The sequence below is a fragment of the Podarcis melisellensis genome (genome assembly GCF_964234715.1).
Source record: "Podarcis melisellensis genome assembly, chromosome: 14".
In the NCBI taxonomy this organism is placed as follows: domain Eukaryota; kingdom Metazoa; phylum Chordata; class Lepidosauria; order Squamata; family Lacertidae; genus Podarcis; species Podarcis melisellensis.
In genome coordinates this window covers 19,681,662-19,700,945 of record NC_138546.1, presented here as the reverse complement: position 1 = coordinate 19,700,945, position 19,284 = coordinate 19,681,662, and the positions used below count along the sequence as shown (strand labels likewise).

Sequence of the window (19,284 nt, the reverse complement as noted above, 5' to 3'; positions counted from 1 at the left end):
AATTGGGGTCACCTGAGTCACCATGCAATGGACTATATGAGTCTCCAATGCAGATAGTATGGTTGGCAGATATCGGACACCAGTTCCCATCAGCTCGTGCCATCTTGCCCAATAATCAAAGATGATGGGAGTTATAGTCCAACAAGATCTGAAGGGTCACATATTTATCATTCGAGAGAGGTGGGGCTGTTCAAATAAACAGGTGGAATTATGCAGATTGGAGCAGGTTTCCAGGAGGTGAGTGGCCAGGGCAAGAATCAGTTCTAATTCCAACACAACAATGTCCATAAGTGCACACATTGACTTTATTCCATATGAATGACTGCGTGCCATTCTTTTCTATGTGGAAAAGAGAAATGCCACAGTTCTAGACACTGATATAATGAGGACCGAACTGGTCTTCTACCATTAGCACTGGTTTGCTCCAGTCAACAAGAAGTTACCAGTTTCTCTTCATGGAGATAAGGTACACTGGGGCAAATGTTTCACACAAATCACATACCCCCACTCCTGCCAATAAATCAAGGAGAGACTTATATTATTACAACCTGTAAAGTTATTTCTTCAGGACTTATACTTTTCACCCACAATAAGGTTTGTAAGTAAGCAAGCAAACAACTTTTAGCAGTCACATGGCTAGAAACTAACTTTAAAAAATGATGGCCACAGGTTTCAGAAAGTTTAATTCTGTACATATAGCCATATTCCCACAGGAATCTCAGTATGCACATAGCTCTCATTATGGTGTGAGCAGGTTATGCTCTACTCCTCTTTTGCTAGATTTACAGAAATGTCAAGGATTAGGAAGTCTAAACAGGATAGAGAAGAGTGAAGCTATTCTAAAATAATGTCCTTGTGAATTAAATCCAAACAACCTGATACAACGATACCAAAGCAACTTAAGGAAGAACCTTAAAGCACAAATGTGTACATTCCATCGTACGCAGGCAGCCCGATTTCCTCAATCACTCAGAGACATAAATGCAGTCAGAACAAACCAGAATTCCCTACCTCGATGTTGTTGACGGTCAGAACAGTCAAAGCCTGCAAATTATAGGAGAGGGAAAACACTGCATTAGTATTGATTCAACAAATAAGGAATTGGATTAATTGCCTCTTAAGCTATTGTGGCTGGAGGGTCATGGCAAGAGGTATGTCCATGATGCAGCAAGCTTCTCTCCTATTCTGATGAGGAAGTGAAAACATTTAACTTCAGTGTAAATTGGTCTTTTCCTTTCTAAAAGTGTGACACACAACTGTCAAAATGGAATCAAGGAAAACACCCAGTTCTATTGCTTTATGCCCATGTTAGGGGTCTCAAGCTGGAGACTTTAGTACAGCGACTTGGCTACCTTATGCTCTGTGCATGCTTCCCAGAGGGAAGAATGGCTATCTTGTCCTGTGCTGTGCTTCAGCTGGTGTTGTGCCAAGAGTATCGGCTTGTATACAAGAAGAGCTTTGCTAGATTCAATCAAAGATCCATATAGTCCAGCATACTTTTCTTACAGCAGCCAAACAGATGTTCCTGGGAAGCCGACAAACAGGTCCTAAGTACTACAGCACTCTCTCCTCCTGAGGTTTCCAGCAAGTGGTATTCAGAAGCATACCACTTCTCTTGACCCTGGCCTGTGTAAGTATTTGCCAATATTCTGCTCTACTTTTTCAAAGCAAGCATTACGGGGTCATTCATTGGTCTCTTTCTCCCTGTTGCTTCAGACCATTAGGAATGAGCTGCAGTCAGAGGCAAATACTAAGCTGAAGCTCTGTTTTTCATTCTCTTTCAAAATATTATGTGTAACATAGGACTAAAGAACATGTAGTTGTGCCACTATCAGCTGTGCAAAAGCTGATGAGTTCAATGAAAAGGGGAATTATATAACAAGTCCCTCTAGATCAGGAGAACCAACTCATGAGGGCAGAGCCCTCTTGCCCCCCCCCCCACCAATAGTTTTGGGAGGGACCCCCCCCCATTGTCCAAAAAAATCAGGGGATGGAGGAGGCTGAGCACAGAGCCAAGCATGGTGTGGCTTCAATGGCCAACTCCTTCCTGTTCATCTCCTCTTGCTGAGGAGAGGAAGGAGGGTCAAAGCATCCCACTGCTGGTGGTGACATCATGAGCAGGAAGAGGAGCCATCTGCCATTGAAGCCATGATGCCACCACATTTGCCTCCACCCCAGGTCCTCCCAATATCCTGATGGCACGCGTATGACATTGGGACATTGTGTGCATGCAATGTTCACATGCACAGTGCTGGCACCCCAATCACCCTTGCAAGCTACTGCCTCTGCTCCAGATGTTGGTGGATTCCAACTTCCATCAGCCACAGGCATCATGGCCAATGATGAAGGATGGTGGGAGTTATGAACATAAGAAGAATCTGCTAGATCAGGCAAATGACACCTCTAGTCCAACATCCTGTTCTCATAGTGGCCAGAATCCCCAGAGCAGGAGCTGAGAACAACAGCACTCTCCCCATTTGTAATCCCTATTTAGAGGCAGGACAGTGCAACTATGACATCATGAATTGAGCAGAATGGAAAGACATAGGTGGGGTGTGGGTGTGCCAAATTCTGGGCTCAGACAGGGCACAGCTGAAATTTGAAATACACCCCCCCCCTTAGGCCGAATCAAACTATTGATCCATCTAGCTCAGTGCTGTCCACACTGACCAGCAGCAGCTCTCAAGTGATTCAGCCAGGGAGGACTCTCTCAGCACTACCTGGATATGTTCGGGATCGAACCTGGACCCTTTTGCATGTGAAGCGGATGCTCTACCACTGAGCTAGGGCCCTCCCCTGGTTTTTAATTACTACTATTCTATTCCCTAAACTGTCACTGTGCATTACATTTTGCCTTCTCTTCGCTCTGTCGGCAACATCTGCCATTTCTTGCAAGTGGCACAGCTATCATGGCACCTGTTGGAGGAGCTAGATGAAAAATAAGATCCTGCAATGGAGGAGACGTGTCTTTCATAGCCCTTTGATCATTCTGCACATGTCGGCTGCTGCACACCTTTACAGACCTTTTTGCTTTCCAGCATTCTTTTTGGTTAGGGCTCTTTTCACATGGTTTTCAAGAGTCCTCATTTCTCTCACTGTCATTCTCTCTCTGCCTCTCATTTAAGAAAGCCGACAATGTAGTCAGGAGAAATCAAAGCGCAAGTATGGCATTCCTTTCCTGTCCTCAATAGGAAACAGTCTGGGGTTTCAAACGCTTTAGATTCCCTAAGCTAGCTGCTCAGTGAAATCTTATTTTGTGCCATTCATTATAGTGCTTTCCTCAGATTTATCCAAGGGTTCCTTCCTCTGTGAAAGAAGCTTCAAGTTTTTTCTGCATCATTCACAGGGCACAGGATTTCGGTGAGTGTGGGATTTTGATCTTACCTTGAAGTGGTTTAACATTCAATCCCTCTTCCCAGAGAACTCTGGGAACTGTAGCTTTCCAAGTGGAATAGATGTATTTTAACTACTCTATTCTAAACTTTAAAATGGAAAGCACAATGCCGGTGGTCAACAAAAGAGGTTTAAAGACTCTCTCAAGGCAAATCTTTAAAAATATAGTATAAACACTGACAACTGGGAAAAACTGGCCTGCAAGCGCTCCAATTGGAGAACAGCCATTACCAAAGGTGTCAAGGGTTTTGAAGACACTCAAACTCAGGATGAAAGGGACAAATGAGCTAAGAGGAAGGTACGCTTGGCAAATCCACACTGTGATCAACTCCCACCATGAAACCAATGTCCCCACTGTGGAAGGACATGTGGATCCAGAACTGGCCTCCACACTCACTTATGGACTCCCCGTTAAAACTGTGTTTATGGAAGACAATCTTCCTCAGCTATGAGTGATCACCAAAGAAGATGTCTCTTGACAACTCTCAATACCCTTAACCAAACTAAAGTTTCCAGGATTCTTTTGGGAAAGCCAGGAAGCTCTAAAGTGGCATGATACTGCTTTAAATGTATTACTATGCTACAACAGCCTGCCCATATAAGCCCCAAGCCACACACAAAATCAACAGCGACACTTTAACCAGTCCTGGGATGCTTATGCATTCCATTCCATAGATGTATGTAGCATTTCATTTTTAATGTTGTGCTGACTGCCATCACATTGAAACAATCCATATTGTTTTCTTAGCCCCTTGTGGAAACATTTCCATATTTATAATGTGCACTCTTATAAAAAATATTTCCAGGTGGAGTACAATATGGTTTAAAATACCATCAAAACATCGATAAATACTGATAGGTTAAAAAAGAAAATTCATGTTACAAAGGCATGTCTACACAGTTTATGGAATAGGCTGCTAGATTATTCTCATCTTTGGATTCTGCTCTGCATTTTTTGGTACACAAATAGTGCTCACAGAAATATGCACTTTACATAAGAGTTGCATACAAAAGACGCATATTTTACTGGTGAATGTATTGAAAAGTTGTAAGTATAAGTATGCACATGTGAAGTGCATACAAATTACAATTGATGGGGTAGAATGGCATGTGACGGCACACATAACAGACATACGATTGAGTACAAGTGACACCGCAATGGGACAGAATTAGCTGCTCAGCCCATCCCTCATTAACATATTGATTAACGTCACAGCCAGACAGCCCATCAGTCACTTCACCTTCTTATCCAACATCTGTGCTTACAGTGTGTTGTTTCTAAAACCACCCCTGAAATATACAGGCTCAGAATGTTAGAGTTATATATTATTGCCATGAAACTGTATCAAGACTTAATAAAGGTGGTGTACTGGGAATAGCACCATCATCATCATTCATGCACTTCCTTGCTTGCTATTGAGCACCAGTGGGCACGGTGGATGTTTCTAGAGCTAGCCAAAAATGCTTGCTCAATGGCTTTTGACAGATAGGAGATGCTTTTTCAATGAGCATTGATTGCCATTGCCTACTGAGGTATGGCACACATACCGATGGGGTCTGGCAAAGCAGACTGGAACTTGAAGTGCAGGCAAATGGGAGACAGGGGTATGCTTGAGTTTTGAAGTCTCTACAAGAGCAGGGTTCCAACAGAATCCTGTTTACTTGATGGTGAAGATGTCACATTTTTCAAAAAGATGAACTCAAGGTGACTTACAAAAGCAAACATTAGAAAATTTAAGCAACACTCGTAATAACATGCCTAAAAGTGCAGATCCAACTCAACCACCCTACTAAAAAGTAAGCAGAAAAGTCAAGCCCAAAGGAACCTAAAAACAGGCAGTGATGGCACTAGGCACGCATCTCTGGGAAGGGCATTCCACAGACAAGGAGCCACCACTGAGAAGCTCTGTCATTATGTCCCCACCCTCAGAGGAGGCATAAATACATGATAAAAGTTATTGTGCATGGCATGAAGAAAGTGAAGATAGAAAAAAAAAACCCTCTGTCATAACACTAAAACTCATGGGTAGCCAATGAAACTGAATGTTGAAAAATTCAGGACAGATAAAATAAAGTTCTTCCTTGCAAGCATTTTTCCAGCCCTCTGCACACACACACCCCCCAGCTGCCCACAACCCCTGCTCTGAAAAAGCACTATGGAAGAAATTCTCCCATGTCATTTCACTGGGCTTTAATTGAAGTCCGAGCACTTGGGAAGGCTGAGGTGTGCAGACCACTGGTAAGATGATTGATTTGAAGAATAAAAGGAGATTCACAAACAGCCCTTAGGCACCTCAAAAATAAGCTAAGAGTGACAAAAACTCCAGGACCCCAGGACTGATTAGTCAGTTTAAGGGCAGCAGAACATTATACATGTCTGGTGATGCCTTTTTGGAACCTCTTAAAAACTTACTTATTCTTCATGGCCATTGCTTGTGCCAGTTTATTCTGGTTATGTTGCTCTATAGGAGGATAAGAAGTTTATTTGCCTCATTGTGGACCAGCTGAAGATTCAAAGGGAAATCCAAAAAGTTACGGAGACTTTCATGATGGTTGCAAAAAACTGTAGGGAATGTCCACATTACACCAGGTTAATGTTCATTTGTTTTTTAAAAGGTTCAGTGTCCAAAAATGAAAAAAAAGGATATTGCTCTAGATGCCTGCTGGAGCTGCCCATAATTGCACAGTAAGTTCATTATATAAAGCCAGTCCCTTGAGCCTTCATCGTCCCAGTTAAGCAACAGTAATAGAAAGCAGCTGGAAGAGGACATTAGGTCAGCTGAATCATTAGCCCTGAAAATTGCATCACTATTGCTTCTGTCTGACAGCAAGGCTTTCACACATCATCACACTCCTAAAAAGGGGAGGTCAAACAGTCAGCCAAACTTGGCACGGTAACTCCATTAAGAATGAACTGTAGCTCAGAATTCCAAAAAAGCCCACAACTCTGGGAACTTCTGGTAACTTAATGAATTTTTTACTGCTGGCTCCCTGCCCTGATCTCTGTAACCTATTGATCTCTTCTGGATATCAGGTTCCTAGTAAAGGGTTCAGTCTTGCCCAGACTGGACCGAGGGATCCTGCTGGTACTACCACTAAACTAGCACAATTACTACAGCTACATTTCTGGGGTATCTGCAGTAATTGACAAAATATGTCTATGCCAGGGCAACCTTTTTGTAGTTTGGCTTCACTCCTTCAGAGTTAATCTGTCAGGGACCACATTCTGGAGGTAGGAGAGACTAGAGTCAAAGATATGTGGGGCCATTACTCTTCTGCCATCCACTTTAACCCCTTCTTCCTCCCTCACATGAAATTAGACCAAAGGCCACAGATTGCCCACCCCCGTTTTGTGGCTTGGCCAATGATTAGAATATTCGACCAGGAGACATTTGGGTCTGAAGACCCACTCACCCATGATCGGTGATCTTCAACCAGTTACTCTCACTCAGTCCATCCTACCTTGCAGGGTTATTGTAATGATAAAATGGAGAGGCAAACCCCATGAAAATACTACCATGAGCTCCTTGGATGAAGACCATAGGGTCTTTTGTGATTCAAGGCTGCAAGCAGCATAGTCCTAATCTCTCGAAAGGCGCTTCTGTAGAAAACTGATTATCAGAAAAAGAACCTTTATTTATTTGCAGAGCTCTGGCAGCTGCTTTTATTTTTCACACTGGGTTATATGTGAGGAACTCGGAAGGAAAGGTCGTATGATCTTGTTAACTGACTTGTCTAACATAGATGGTTTTGCTATCATAACCTACATTTTCTCTAACTAAGAGGAGCATGACTCTTGGAGAGTTAGGTTTGCACCCACTGCACCGCAACTGAGAAGGAATTACAGAAAAGCAAACATCGTAAACTGTGCGAATGTTCGAACGTATCAACATTTTGTTCTTGTTGTGGCTTCTTTGGAAGCATCAGGTAACACCCACTGCGTTTTATTGATTATTGCGGCTTGTCTGTCTTGTGTTCTTTGCAGGGACTAGTTGAACTAAGAACTCAATGTCAATATTATTTGCTTCCAAAGTACCAGTAAGGAGTAGCTTAGGGAACTGAAAGGGTTATCATTTGAATTCAGGACCAGACACCTAATACAGAAGAAGAAGAAGAAGAAGAAGAAGAAGAAGAAGAAGAAGAAGAAGAAGAAGAAGAAGAAGAAGAAGAAGAAGAAGATATAAAGTTCTTAATATGAATAGCATCCTAAATAGACATAATCATACGGGTGCAGTAACCAGGAGCATTGGATTGCTCTTGGTAAGTTGCAGCAAAGTGTAGAACTGAGAAGGCAGGTGAGCAACACAGTTCCATCCATAGCCCATTGGCTACTACCGGGAGCATAGGAAGCTGACACACCAGACCATTGGTCCATCTAGTTAAGCAACTCTCCAAGATTTCAGACAGGGGTTTCACAGCCCCACCTGGAGATTCCAGGGATGGAATATGGGACGTTTCTACCTTTAGCTGGTCTAACACTGAGCTACAGCCTGTCTCTGGGGAGATGGCTTCCAAAAATTTACATGTTTCAAGAGACACATTAGGAATAGCTTGGGCTCTTAGGGGGAATAAAACCCAATATCGTGTTAGTAGCTTAGACTCAGCAATGCAGACCAGATGAGTGAGCAACTTTGGCAGTTTGTGGATCTTTGCCCCAGTTGATAAGGACTTTGTTCCACTTCCAAACCCTTTCTCAGGCCCTTAGTGCAGAGGTGGGGAACCTGTGACTCTCCAGAAGTTTCTGGGCTCCTGCTTTCATTAGTCCCAGTGACCACTGCCCATGTTCATCCATTGCCCATGTTGTCAGCCCATCAGCATCTGGAGGGCCGCAGACCACCCCATCTCTGCCTTAGTGCTTCAGACTTTTAAATCAAAACATTCTAGACAAATTCCGTAACTAAGTCCAGTCCCCAAGCTGTTTGTCACTTAAAAATGTAAAGAAACCAATAAATGTGTCTCTTCTTTGCATGGTGTAACTCTTGATATGAAGGCTAGGCCTGAATGATCTAGTAAAATTTCTATGAGGAGTGCTGTTACCACTTTGTTGATTTAAGCATTTATCTCTGAAACTATAAGGCGTTGAAATGAAGATGAATATATTTGTCGAAGCTTGGATGTGTTCAGATTAAATTTATCTGCCCAAGGTTTTTCGAAAGACTGCATGGTCCATTCAGCATTTGAAAAGAGACAGAACTGGGGGGGGGGAGCGAAATGTCTCCAGTGTACCGACCATTGCTGCATGTTCCGTTGAGGCGAGTTTTCCGCCTCCACTGCCTTGATGAATTTGTGTTCAAACAGCAACAGGCCTTCTATCAATGTCACAGACTAAATAAGTTTGACTATATGCTGATGTTCCTCAAATTGTTTCTACTAGCAATAGTTCTGGCTGGTTTGTTTGGAGAGAAAATTAATGATGATACACCAAGGTCATTGTGCGTTTGCTGTACGGAACAGATGTTAACATATTAGTCCCACATGCTGGCTTCGTACTGGACTAAAACGGCTTGGGGTTGCAAGCTAATGCAATGAAAGGGACATGGCCAAATGCACGAAAGGGAAGTCTCACCGTGTTACCCACAAGTGGCAAATGTTTCAAAAGCTACAGATGCTCTACCTATCTACCTATCCTGATCCAAGTGTAGGAAACCCATGCATACAAGGAAGCATCTTTTGCCCCAAGCACAGCCAGTGTGCATGTGGGCAATTTGTATACCTCTATGACAGAGCTTACCTGCAGGTCAATATCAGGTGTGGGGCAGACAGCTGGGTACTTTTACCCCAGGCCTCAGAGGGCTACGCTGGTTGGAGGGTCCCACTGAGGAATGGCTGATTTTTTTGTTTTTGAGTTTATAACTTTATTCTAACAAGACTCCCACCCCGAAATTCAGACAAGCTCCCCGAGGACCTTCTTACTTGGGTCCAGTAGCAGTCAGTGGGGTATTGGAAGCAGGGTGGTGTTGCTCACCTGCTTTCCAGACATCAGACATCAATGCTGGTCCCTAAGAAGGAGAGGGGAGTTGTTGGGGGAGAGGGAAACAAGGGAAGAAGCACTGCATTGACTCCATTGCTAGGCTCACACCTAGCTCCCCATGCATCTCCCCTCCCCTTTTCAGGAACTGGCGCTGATGCTAGGTGCTGAGAAGGCAGGTGAGCAGCCCCACCCTGTCTGTGTCTCCCCACAGACCACGACTATCTTTATTCAGATGAAGCATATAGGTGAGAATCCTTTTGATATGGGTGGCAAAGGAATCACACAACTGGGGGACACATGGGCACTGCTACATTTGGCAGCAGGGGAGTTGGGGAAAGACCACAATTTGGGGGGGATGGCGACTAGGAGTGGTCATTTCATAGGTTCCATTCCATGTTCTTGCTAATAACCATTTGCTCACCCCTCCTACCTTGCACATCTCTGTGATGTAGTGGAAGTAGGATAATGCTCACAACTGCAGCTACAAAAATGAAGTGCAGTCCAGGTGAGTATGGATAAATTAGCAAAAAGAGCACAAGAAATCTAGCAATTGCTTTCTGAAGGACTATACCAAGCCCTAGGCCACTGTGTTGACATGAAAGGATGACTCATTTCCCGGTGCTAAAACCAGGGCCTCAACATTTGATAATGTAAGATGGTTCCTTAGTAAGACTGAGTTGTCACGGTAGGGGTATTATGAGCCAACGCTGGTTGATTCTGAAAACTTTTACCCATGAAAATTAAAATAAATCAGTTCATACTATGACCTCAGCCTCCTACTTACCATAGAATATGCTTTCTTAACTCTGAAATTGTCCTTGGTAATAGGCTTATGTCAAACTTGCCACAATGTCCTTAATATATCCAATCTTTTTTAAAAATAAAAACTCTGCACATTGCAAATCAATACTTATGCAGTTTCCTCCACTGGGATCTGAAAAGTACCCTCTGTGCAGCTATCTTCCCAACAAGAGCATAAGAGATTACTCACACTTTTAACATACCAAGAATCTCTGCAGCCTGTTTTACCATTTCAAAAGTACCCTACTGGCTATTTTGCACAGATCACTGGCATTTTATTGTAATCTTCCAGAAAGATGCAGGTTTTTTAAAGTGTTTAATCCTTGGAAAGAAAAGCCATAATAGCTGATGCTTATCAGTCTAAAGGATTATAATAATAATAAAAAATAACATGCCAAACTGGGTGTGTTCACATACCAGCAAGAGCCACTTGTTATCTCTACACAATGGCTAATGCCTGAGATCATTTCCTGCATTTAAACAAAGTACTGAAAAGTTATGTATCTCTAATGCAAGATATACAGACAACCCCCTGATTTGCACTGGGATTGCATTCTAAGTCATTGTGTGCTTGTGTGAAATTGTGTGAAATTGAAACACCCCACTATGCCCCTTCTCTGGCCCATTCTACCCCAGCTGTGCCATTCCACCCTTTTAATGGCCATCTTTGATGATGTTTCAGGGTCACTTCCGGGTTTGGTGCTGTGTGCGTATGCACAATCATGCACATATTGGTTGTGCCTATAATGGGGATTACCAGTATATGCACTCCTCGAGTGGATTTTTCACCCTAAGGGCCACATTCCCTTCTGGGCAAACTTCTGAGGGCCACATGGCAATGGTGTGTGGATCCAGAAGCAAAAATGGGTGGTGCAAGGGATTCACATTTTACCTTTGTACATTAAACTAGTGTCTATGCATACTCTCTCACACACCTTTCCTATCCTATAGCTGGAGAAGCAAGTTTATCAGAGTTCAAGGACAACGTTCTAGCTCAGCAAAAACACTTGCAGTAGACTGGAGAGATGTGGTTGTGATCTGGGGAAAGACCCAAGGGTCAGATAAAAAGGCCCGAAGGGGTGCATTTAGCCTCCTGGCCTGTTGTTCCTCCCCCACATTTGCATATTTCCCAATCAATTTTGGCACTGAAAAATAAGAAAAAAACTTTAAAGTAGACACAGCGCTGGACTGCCCATCTCAGAGCTCTGATGAAAATGCAGCTTGTCCCCTCAAGACACATTAGAAGTAGAAGGAGGGGTAATAACTTAGGGTTGCCATACATCCAGGATTTCCCCAACTTCAATGGGATTTGCACCCCCCAAAAAAAACAACAACAACTTAACAACTTTTCTGTCCGGATTTTCACTTTTTGAAATATGGCAACCGTAAATAACCCCCCTCCTCAGCTGATCAGCTTTTGTGCCTGTATGTGTCCTCCACATATATTTGCCCTCTCTTTGTGCGTGTCCTGTTTGCGACTCTTGTGTATGCAGTGGGTAAATGCAACCCACAGATCTGCAATTGTTAAGAGTTACCCGGGAAGAGGGATTGACCATAAAACCACTTTTGGAATTGGACCTCCTTGAGGAAATAGGGAAATCTCCCAACAGATTTCAGTTAGCACCCTTAACAGTTCCCAGGATTCTCTGGGAGGAAGCCATGACTGTTTAAAATGGTGCAAGTACTGCTTTAAACGTATCATGCAGATGGGGCTAGGTAAAGGTAAAGGTACCCCTGCCCGTACAGGCCAGTCGTGACCGACTCTGGGGTTGCATGCTCATCTCGCTTAAGAGGCCGGGAGCCAGCGCTATCCGAAGACACTTCCAGGTCACGTGGCCAGCGTGACAAAGCTGCTCTGGCGAGCCAGCACCAGCGCAGTGCACGGAAACGCCATTTACCTTCCCGCTATAAAGCGGTACCTATTTATCTACTTGCACTTAGGGGTGCTTTTGAACTGCTAGGTGGGCAGGAGCTGGGACCGAACGACGGGAGCTCACCCCGCCGCTGGGATTTGAACTGCTGACCATACGATCAGCAAGTCCTAGGCACTGAGGTTTTACCCACAGCGCCACCCGCGTCCCCTGCAGATGGGGCTAGAATGTAGCATTTTTGTCCCAAACAATTGCAGTGTTAGATAACAAGCAAAATAATCAGGGTGGCCCTACCGTTGGGTTGAATGTGGTATCTGCCTCAGGAGGCAGATGCAGGGGGGAGACTTTCACTGCTAGTGTAGGGCAAACAACTGCGAGACAAACTATGCATGAGTGTTTGGTTCCGCACGCACACCCTCACAGACACTGCTGTTCTTTTGAATAATTCTCATCGTTATTCTGACTTCTAATAAAATGAGGTTGTCACCTATTATTTGATTTCACCGATCCCAGGCTGTTTGCTATCCCTGCCTAGTGCCAGATGCCCATTTCTGCTGATCTACTTCAGCATCCAGATATCCTACCAAGTCAGCCACAGGTAATTGGATTCCTCACTGTGAAGTACAGCAGAGGCTGTGCAGGAGGGGAGGGGATCAACAAGGGAAAAGAGAGGCAGTTAAAGCTGTTTCCCCCTTAATGCTGCTCTAAAAAGGCGAAATGACACGACTTGGAGACAGGTAAAGTGCAGCTCAAATTTTAATCTGAATCTCATTTCCCTCCGTCTCTGGAAGGCGTTTAGCTCATTCTTGTGGAACAACACGTTTTCCCCCAAGGGTAAAAGTAGACACCTGGCAGAGGGCATGTTCCGAAAGTCATTTACATGCGAGTAAGGGAAACACTGGCTCTTTTTGCTGACATCTACTCTGCACCATCTGCTGATGGGTAAGCACCGGTCACTTGGCTCATTGCAGAAAAGATTCATCATGATCTAATTTCCACAAGGAGCTTCCACACAGCATCAACACAATGGACTTCATGAGCTGATATATTTTTGAATGAGTATATCAAAGTACTGCAGCTTCTCACTGAGCTTGTTTCTCGGTGCGGGTGACGGCAAAGTTATCCTGAGGCATGTTGGGATATGAACCATGAACACTCTAGTAGCCCACCACATGAAGAACTGGAGGTTTTGTTGACATCTACTCTGCACCATCTGCTGATGCATAACTGATCCCTTGACTCATTCCAGAAAATGGGTCCCTTATTACCCAATTTCCACCAAGAACTTCTCAAAAGTCTTGTTGCCTCTATGTGATTGAAGAAATGAATCCCTTCTCAGCAGAGAAGCTGGCCAGTTCTCCTGAGGTACACTTAGATATGAACAGCAAAACTTCTAAAAGCCCACCTCAAGGAGTTTTGTGGGAGTTTTCCATCTCTCCTGTCCCACCTCCACCCCCACTGCCAGGGGTCTTGTAAGGGGGAGATGCTCCCAAAGGGTTTACTCCTGCTTTCTCTTGGCATTTTTATGGGGGTTGCCCTTTGCCTTTTGACAGGAACATGAATGTGTTGTTGTTGTTTTTAGTCTTTATAAAACAAGTTGGGACTTAATTGTCTTAAATTTCTGTAAGTTCTATTTTTTTACTTGGATTTTTTATTGTCTGTGAACAATAAATCTTCTCCAGCTTGGACCAAAATCTGATCCGTAGAAGAATCCCTGGCTTCCCATTTACCTACACGGATCCCACATCCCTGCAACAATATGTTGTCCTACTGCTCCTTGTCAAATGGTCATTAGAAGAGCAGACATCATAGAGACACACAAAAATACATAGAGAGAAGATACAAGTATGGCTTCTTCCCTAGTCAAAAGTTGGAAAGCCACAGGAGATGTATTTTTTTCCTGAAAGCTGATGCTTTGGGGTGAGTGTTCAACTGACTTTGGGGACTTTTGAAGACAGCAAGATTTGCTGGAGCTAAGTAGGAACATTTCTCTGAGCTCTCAAATTGGCTTAGAGTGTTTCGGTGTTAAACTGAAAAGAATACTGCAGATCACACCCCTCTCTACTTCTTAGAAGTCCACGTAGCACACTATGTGGTTAATGCTGGTCTGGAATTGTTCCTCCAGTTTCTCCCCAGAATTGCCCTCTGGAAAACGGGGTATAGTTTTCAGCTCCTTTATAGGGTGGAGGGAGAGAAATGTCATTGAATTTTTGGTAGTAGGCAGTTTCAAGTTATCTTTCTTAGCCTTACATGGCGGTCAAGGGATTTGAAGGACTCCCCCCTTGCTTTAAGTTTAAAAGAAAACCTTTCCATAACTTCTCTCTTTGTTGGTGAACTTGATGGGACACCATGGGAGTCGCACAATGCAACCCATGGTGTTTCAGTATGTGTGGTCAATGGGGAAGCTAACGAGACAGCCTCTTACACAGCTTTATGCCACACCTCCAGGCACACTCCAGGCACAATGCAATGTGATAACATTGCCCTGAAATACAAAAAGGACTCTATCTCTTTCCCCATGTGTGTAGATGAAGTGGAAATACATGGGGGGGGGGGAGGCTGTGGTAGACTGCATATAAGCTGCACAAACCACATAGCTCAGTGATAGAGCATCTGCTTTGCAGAAGGTCCCAGGTATGATCTCTGGCCTCTTCAGGTAGGATGGGAGAAACTCCTTTCTTGAAACCCTGGAGAGTTACTGTCCATCAGTGTGGACAACACTGAATTAGATGGACCAACAGTATGACTCTGCAAAACACAGCCTCCTGTGTCCCTGCATAATATCTGGAAATTTTAAAAAGTAACAATTAAGGATTAATAATCTGTCATTTCCAGTTTGGAAACAAAACCAGGTAATTTGGAATGCTTCAATTCAGGGAGACATCCAGAAGAGGAGAGTGTTGGCGCAGTTAAGGGAGATGGTTCCACTGTAGCATTAAATGTTGTCCTGATATTCTTTGGAACTTCGTAGTGGATGTTTTAAAACCTAGCTGAATAGTAATTCAGTTCATATGGTTAATTTTTTATCCCTCAATCAAGAATTCATGGAGGTTATTGTGACATTGCTGTAAGTATCTGAAGAGCCCAGGCCTGTAAATAATGGATGGGACAATAGGAGTGCCAAGCAGACTATTTCCCTGCTTGGGGAAACTCAAATTGTGTCTGTGTGAGCATGCAAACAGGTAGACAAGAGTAAACAGTAATTCCCCTTGCTTCATAAAAAATATAATGTGTTACTAAGACAAGTGTAGCCTTGGTAATTATAAAGTGCTAATCTAAAGATAGTTAGAAATGTTTTACCACTACTAGTTTGCAATTATTGTCCTCATTTTTTAAAAGACGAAATAGTCCTTCCGGGTGCTGCCCGCACTGAAATGTTGCAGCGCGGAGTGTTGCTGCTTACTGTCTCAGTCAGCCAGTCATGCAGCAAGGGAGGCAGGGAAGGGATGCTACAAACATCTGTCCACTGAGCAAACTGTACATTAACAAATGACTTCTCTGCAAGGTGATGATGGGGACAACTTGAACACTGAGTGGCAGTCAGGTTTCTGTTAAAACATAAGGCTTTGTGCTTTGGTGGCAGGAGCAGAGCAGGGACTGATTGGGATGAGGGGAAGGTCACTCAGGACACAGCAATTGGATAAGCATCAACCACAACACTTCATTGGCTACAGCTTCACAGAAGCATGGTGAGATGACAAGGATGCTACTTCTGACAACCTGAGAGCCAGGTCACATTGAGAAGAAAGGCTGGGAAGTGGGAAATCTTTTTCAGCCTGAGGGCTGCATTGCTTGTTGTGCAACTTTCTGGGAGCCAGAGGCAAAAGTGGGAGGAGCAATAGATGTGACTCTTCTCTTTGTAGGGTAAGATACATTCCAGCCATTCAAAAGTCAGTGGTTCCTGCACACATATCGTTCCATCCTAGGCAAACAAGGGCCATGATCCACCATCCAAGGGCACATTCCAGCCAGGAGAAAAAAGCACTCAAGGAGGGCACAGAATCCCATTCAGACCATATACAAAAGTCACCCTGTCCAGGCTTCCTCAAACTCGGCCCTCCAGATGTTTTGAGACTACAATTCCTAACATCCCTGACCATTGGTCCTGCTAGCTAGGGATCATGGGAGTTGTAGGCCAAAAACATCTGGAGGGCTAAGTTTGAGGAAGCCTGCTATAGATCTAACTTGCTCAACCAGTTATTTCTTGTTCCCAGGGATCCCTGCGAATTCATCGTTCCATGATGGCAAGTATAATGATTTCTAGCAGAGACCTCTCGCCATCTCAGCACAGTACAACACCATGACAGTCATAGGAGCCAACTCCTAGGGACCGTGGGGCCTTTGGGCCCCACAATAAAATACTAGAGGGGGCCGGGCCCCCACAGTGTTGATGGACATTCCCATTCAGTGTGTGCACTTTGTCTTGTGATTGATTATGAAGAGTGGGGCTTACCTGGGTCTCCACAATATTTTACTCAAGTTGGCACCCCTGTCACAGCTGGCATTACCATTAAGACCAGTAAGGCAACCACCTCAGGCAGCAAATACTGGAGGGTATCAGGGGCAGCCCCCTCCAGCTGTTTGTCAGAATTGAAGTAAGATTCAGCTGCCAAGCTTCTGCATATGGGAAGTGGGGAGAGCAGCATTAAGTTGTCATCAGGGAGCAAAATACCTTGGACCATCCCTGTGCAATGTACCAATAGTACACTATAAATAACAATACACACATTAAATTAAACAAGATGAAAGACACAGCACCTAGTCACCCCTAATGACAGACAGCAGAATAAATTCAAATTGCAGATTTGCAGTATAGAAAGGATTTCTCTGGCCATCTATATTCAGAACACTATGCCATGAAGCTCATGATACTATCTAATTATTCTGAGATAGCTTGAAAGTTTCAACTGATGCACTTGCCCAGATGGGATTTTTTTATTATTTTGATTGTCTTTTGTCCAGCCACAGGTTATCAGGCATATTTGTAGAGAGGAGTTCCACCCTCCCCTTCCCCCTTTTGTGCTTTAATGCTGCATATTACATTATCTGGTCAGGTTGTATTTCCAACCGAAATTAACTTGCAATGCAATTTACTTTGTTACAGGGAAAGAATGGCAGCCTTCGTGCAGATGCTTGCATTTCTCTTTTTCGAGGAAAAAAGTTAATTAGGTTATTTAATTGCAATTCTACCTAGTGAACAAACACCCACCCAACTGGTTCTTATACAAAGGTAGAGCTATCAATTTGGATTTTGGGGGTTTTATCCAACTTAGTTACACTCAGAGTAAACCCTCTGAACAGGTCTAATGTTGGATATATTCTGTTGGGGATACCTGAAAGATCACCCCCCCATCCTTCCCTGGACCATGCCCATTTTGTATATATCCATAACTCTGTTCTGTCCAATTTCTGTATTAATGTACTTAAAACAAAAAGCTGCACTGAGATGTGTGTATAAATCTGTATCTACATATGTATTTTGTATGCTTTTTATTTTTTATAAAACCATACATTTTATTTAAATTTAAATAACTCAATTTGTTTCACCCTAAAATATACAATATAAATTTTTATTTGGGCCAAGTCTGTATCTGCATTGGATCTGAAATAGTTTTATATATATGAACTTGTTTTTAATTATTTGTATGCACAGCATTGTTTTCAATTGCTTTTCTTGATAATTTTTGTTTGATTTTGTTTTTATTGTGAAATCAGTTCAAAATATTTTAAGGGAAGCAATTCATTAGTGGACTCAAATAAATGAATAAATGGCAAAATTTAGACAAGTACAAAACCCGATCCACAGCTGCTGGACTTTAGTCCAGGAAGTGCAAATCAAGACATTGCAATTCACAAAGATTGAATTCTTCAGGCATCCCCACATGAACCCTTCTCTTTTCTCTCCTTTAAATTCCTCAGCTGCTCCACATGCAAAGAAACCACCAAAGATAATGTGAATATTAGTCTGGCAACATATTGCTGGAAACCTACAGAAATAAACAACCCACTGAAAATGTTGACAAAATTTGTAAACAACAATGCCAACAAAAATATGGGGGAATTGTAAAACGAGAGGAGTTGCTAGAAATTAAATATATGCCTCCAATTCCATAAAAATTAAATATATGCCCCCAAATCATTTCTCTCTCTCTCCCTCCCCCCCTCTCTCTGTGTGTGTCTGGATTTGTCCCTGTCTATTATTGTACCTGACCCCACTTGCCTCCTGAAATACATGCCCAACAGCTTTCCACTGAGGTTATGAGGCCTTCAACCTGAAGACATTCCCCAAGCCCTGGGCTATTAACTTTCATTTAAACCACTGAAAATCCAGGTAGGTTTTTGGGATGCACCTGAGATGGTTACTCTAATAAGGTAGGGTTGCCATATTTAAAAAAAGCTTTTTTAAAGTTGTTGACAAAGCTCTTTTGGAAATTCCCCCTGGACATCAATTTCACCTTTGAAGTCCCAGTAATGTCCAGGGAAATCTGGACGTATGGCACTCTCCCATGGCAATAGCCCTGGAAAGCAAAGGCTGAAGGCCTTTAAACAACTGCCTGAAACACACAAAGTTAGAGAAACACGTGAAACCTGCCCCCTGCCCTGCAGCTGCATCTCTATGTGAAGAAAGACATTTTCCTGGTGGTCTTTCTGCTGTTGAAGAAAAAGGCAGAAAATAAGAGACAGGAGTTGGAACCCCATTGGCCTGTGATACAATTGCTGGACACCAACTCCCATCTGCCCCAGGCAGCATGGTCCAATGGTCAGGGACAGTGGTAGTTGCATAGGCCAATACCATCTGAAGGGCTTCAAGTTCCCCATCCCTGGTCTAGCAGAATAATTCAGTTTGGATGCAGGAGGTCTCATATCCAATTTCTGAACAGGTCCTGCTGGGGTGGCAACAGCAGGATTTAATGGGGACGGGCTACAGTTTGGTGGTAAAATAAAGATCTTGAATGCAGAAGGTGCCCAGTTCAATCCCTGATATCTTCTGGCAAAAAAGCTCTCCAGCAAATTGTGTTGGGAAAGACCTGCCATTCAACTCAGATAGTTCTTTGCCAGTTGAACCAGTGCCTCAGTGTCTTCAGGTTGCCTTGGGGGGAGAGCTGAGAAACAAGGCTCATTCCATCAGCTTGACACATTTGTGCCCAACCTATTGTCCTTAGTTGCTCCAACTAGCAGAGAATGGTCCTCAAAGGCATTTAGGACGCGGGTGGCGCTGTGGTCTAAACCGCTGAGCCTCTTGGGCTT

At 43.5% G+C, this 19,284-nt stretch overlaps 1 protein-coding gene across 17 annotated transcripts in view; it reads right to left on the bottom strand.

Annotated features, from left to right (window-relative positions):
* The window catches only part of RBFOX1 (RNA binding fox-1 homolog 1), a 1,444,762-nt gene that overhangs the window by 1,077,165 nt on the left and 348,313 nt on the right, over positions 1-19,284 (bottom strand). For 15 of the 17 annotated variants that reach the window (XM_081887400.1, XM_081887403.1, XM_081887398.1 and 12 more), the window contains exon 3: positions 1,012-1,044. The exons of the other annotated variants lie outside the window; for them this stretch is intronic. In XM_081887400.1, coding sequence (XP_081743526.1) covers positions 1,012-1,044 — 33 coding nt within the window. The remainder of the gene's footprint in view (positions 1-1,011; positions 1,045-19,284) is intronic. 17 annotated transcript variants of the gene reach the window in all.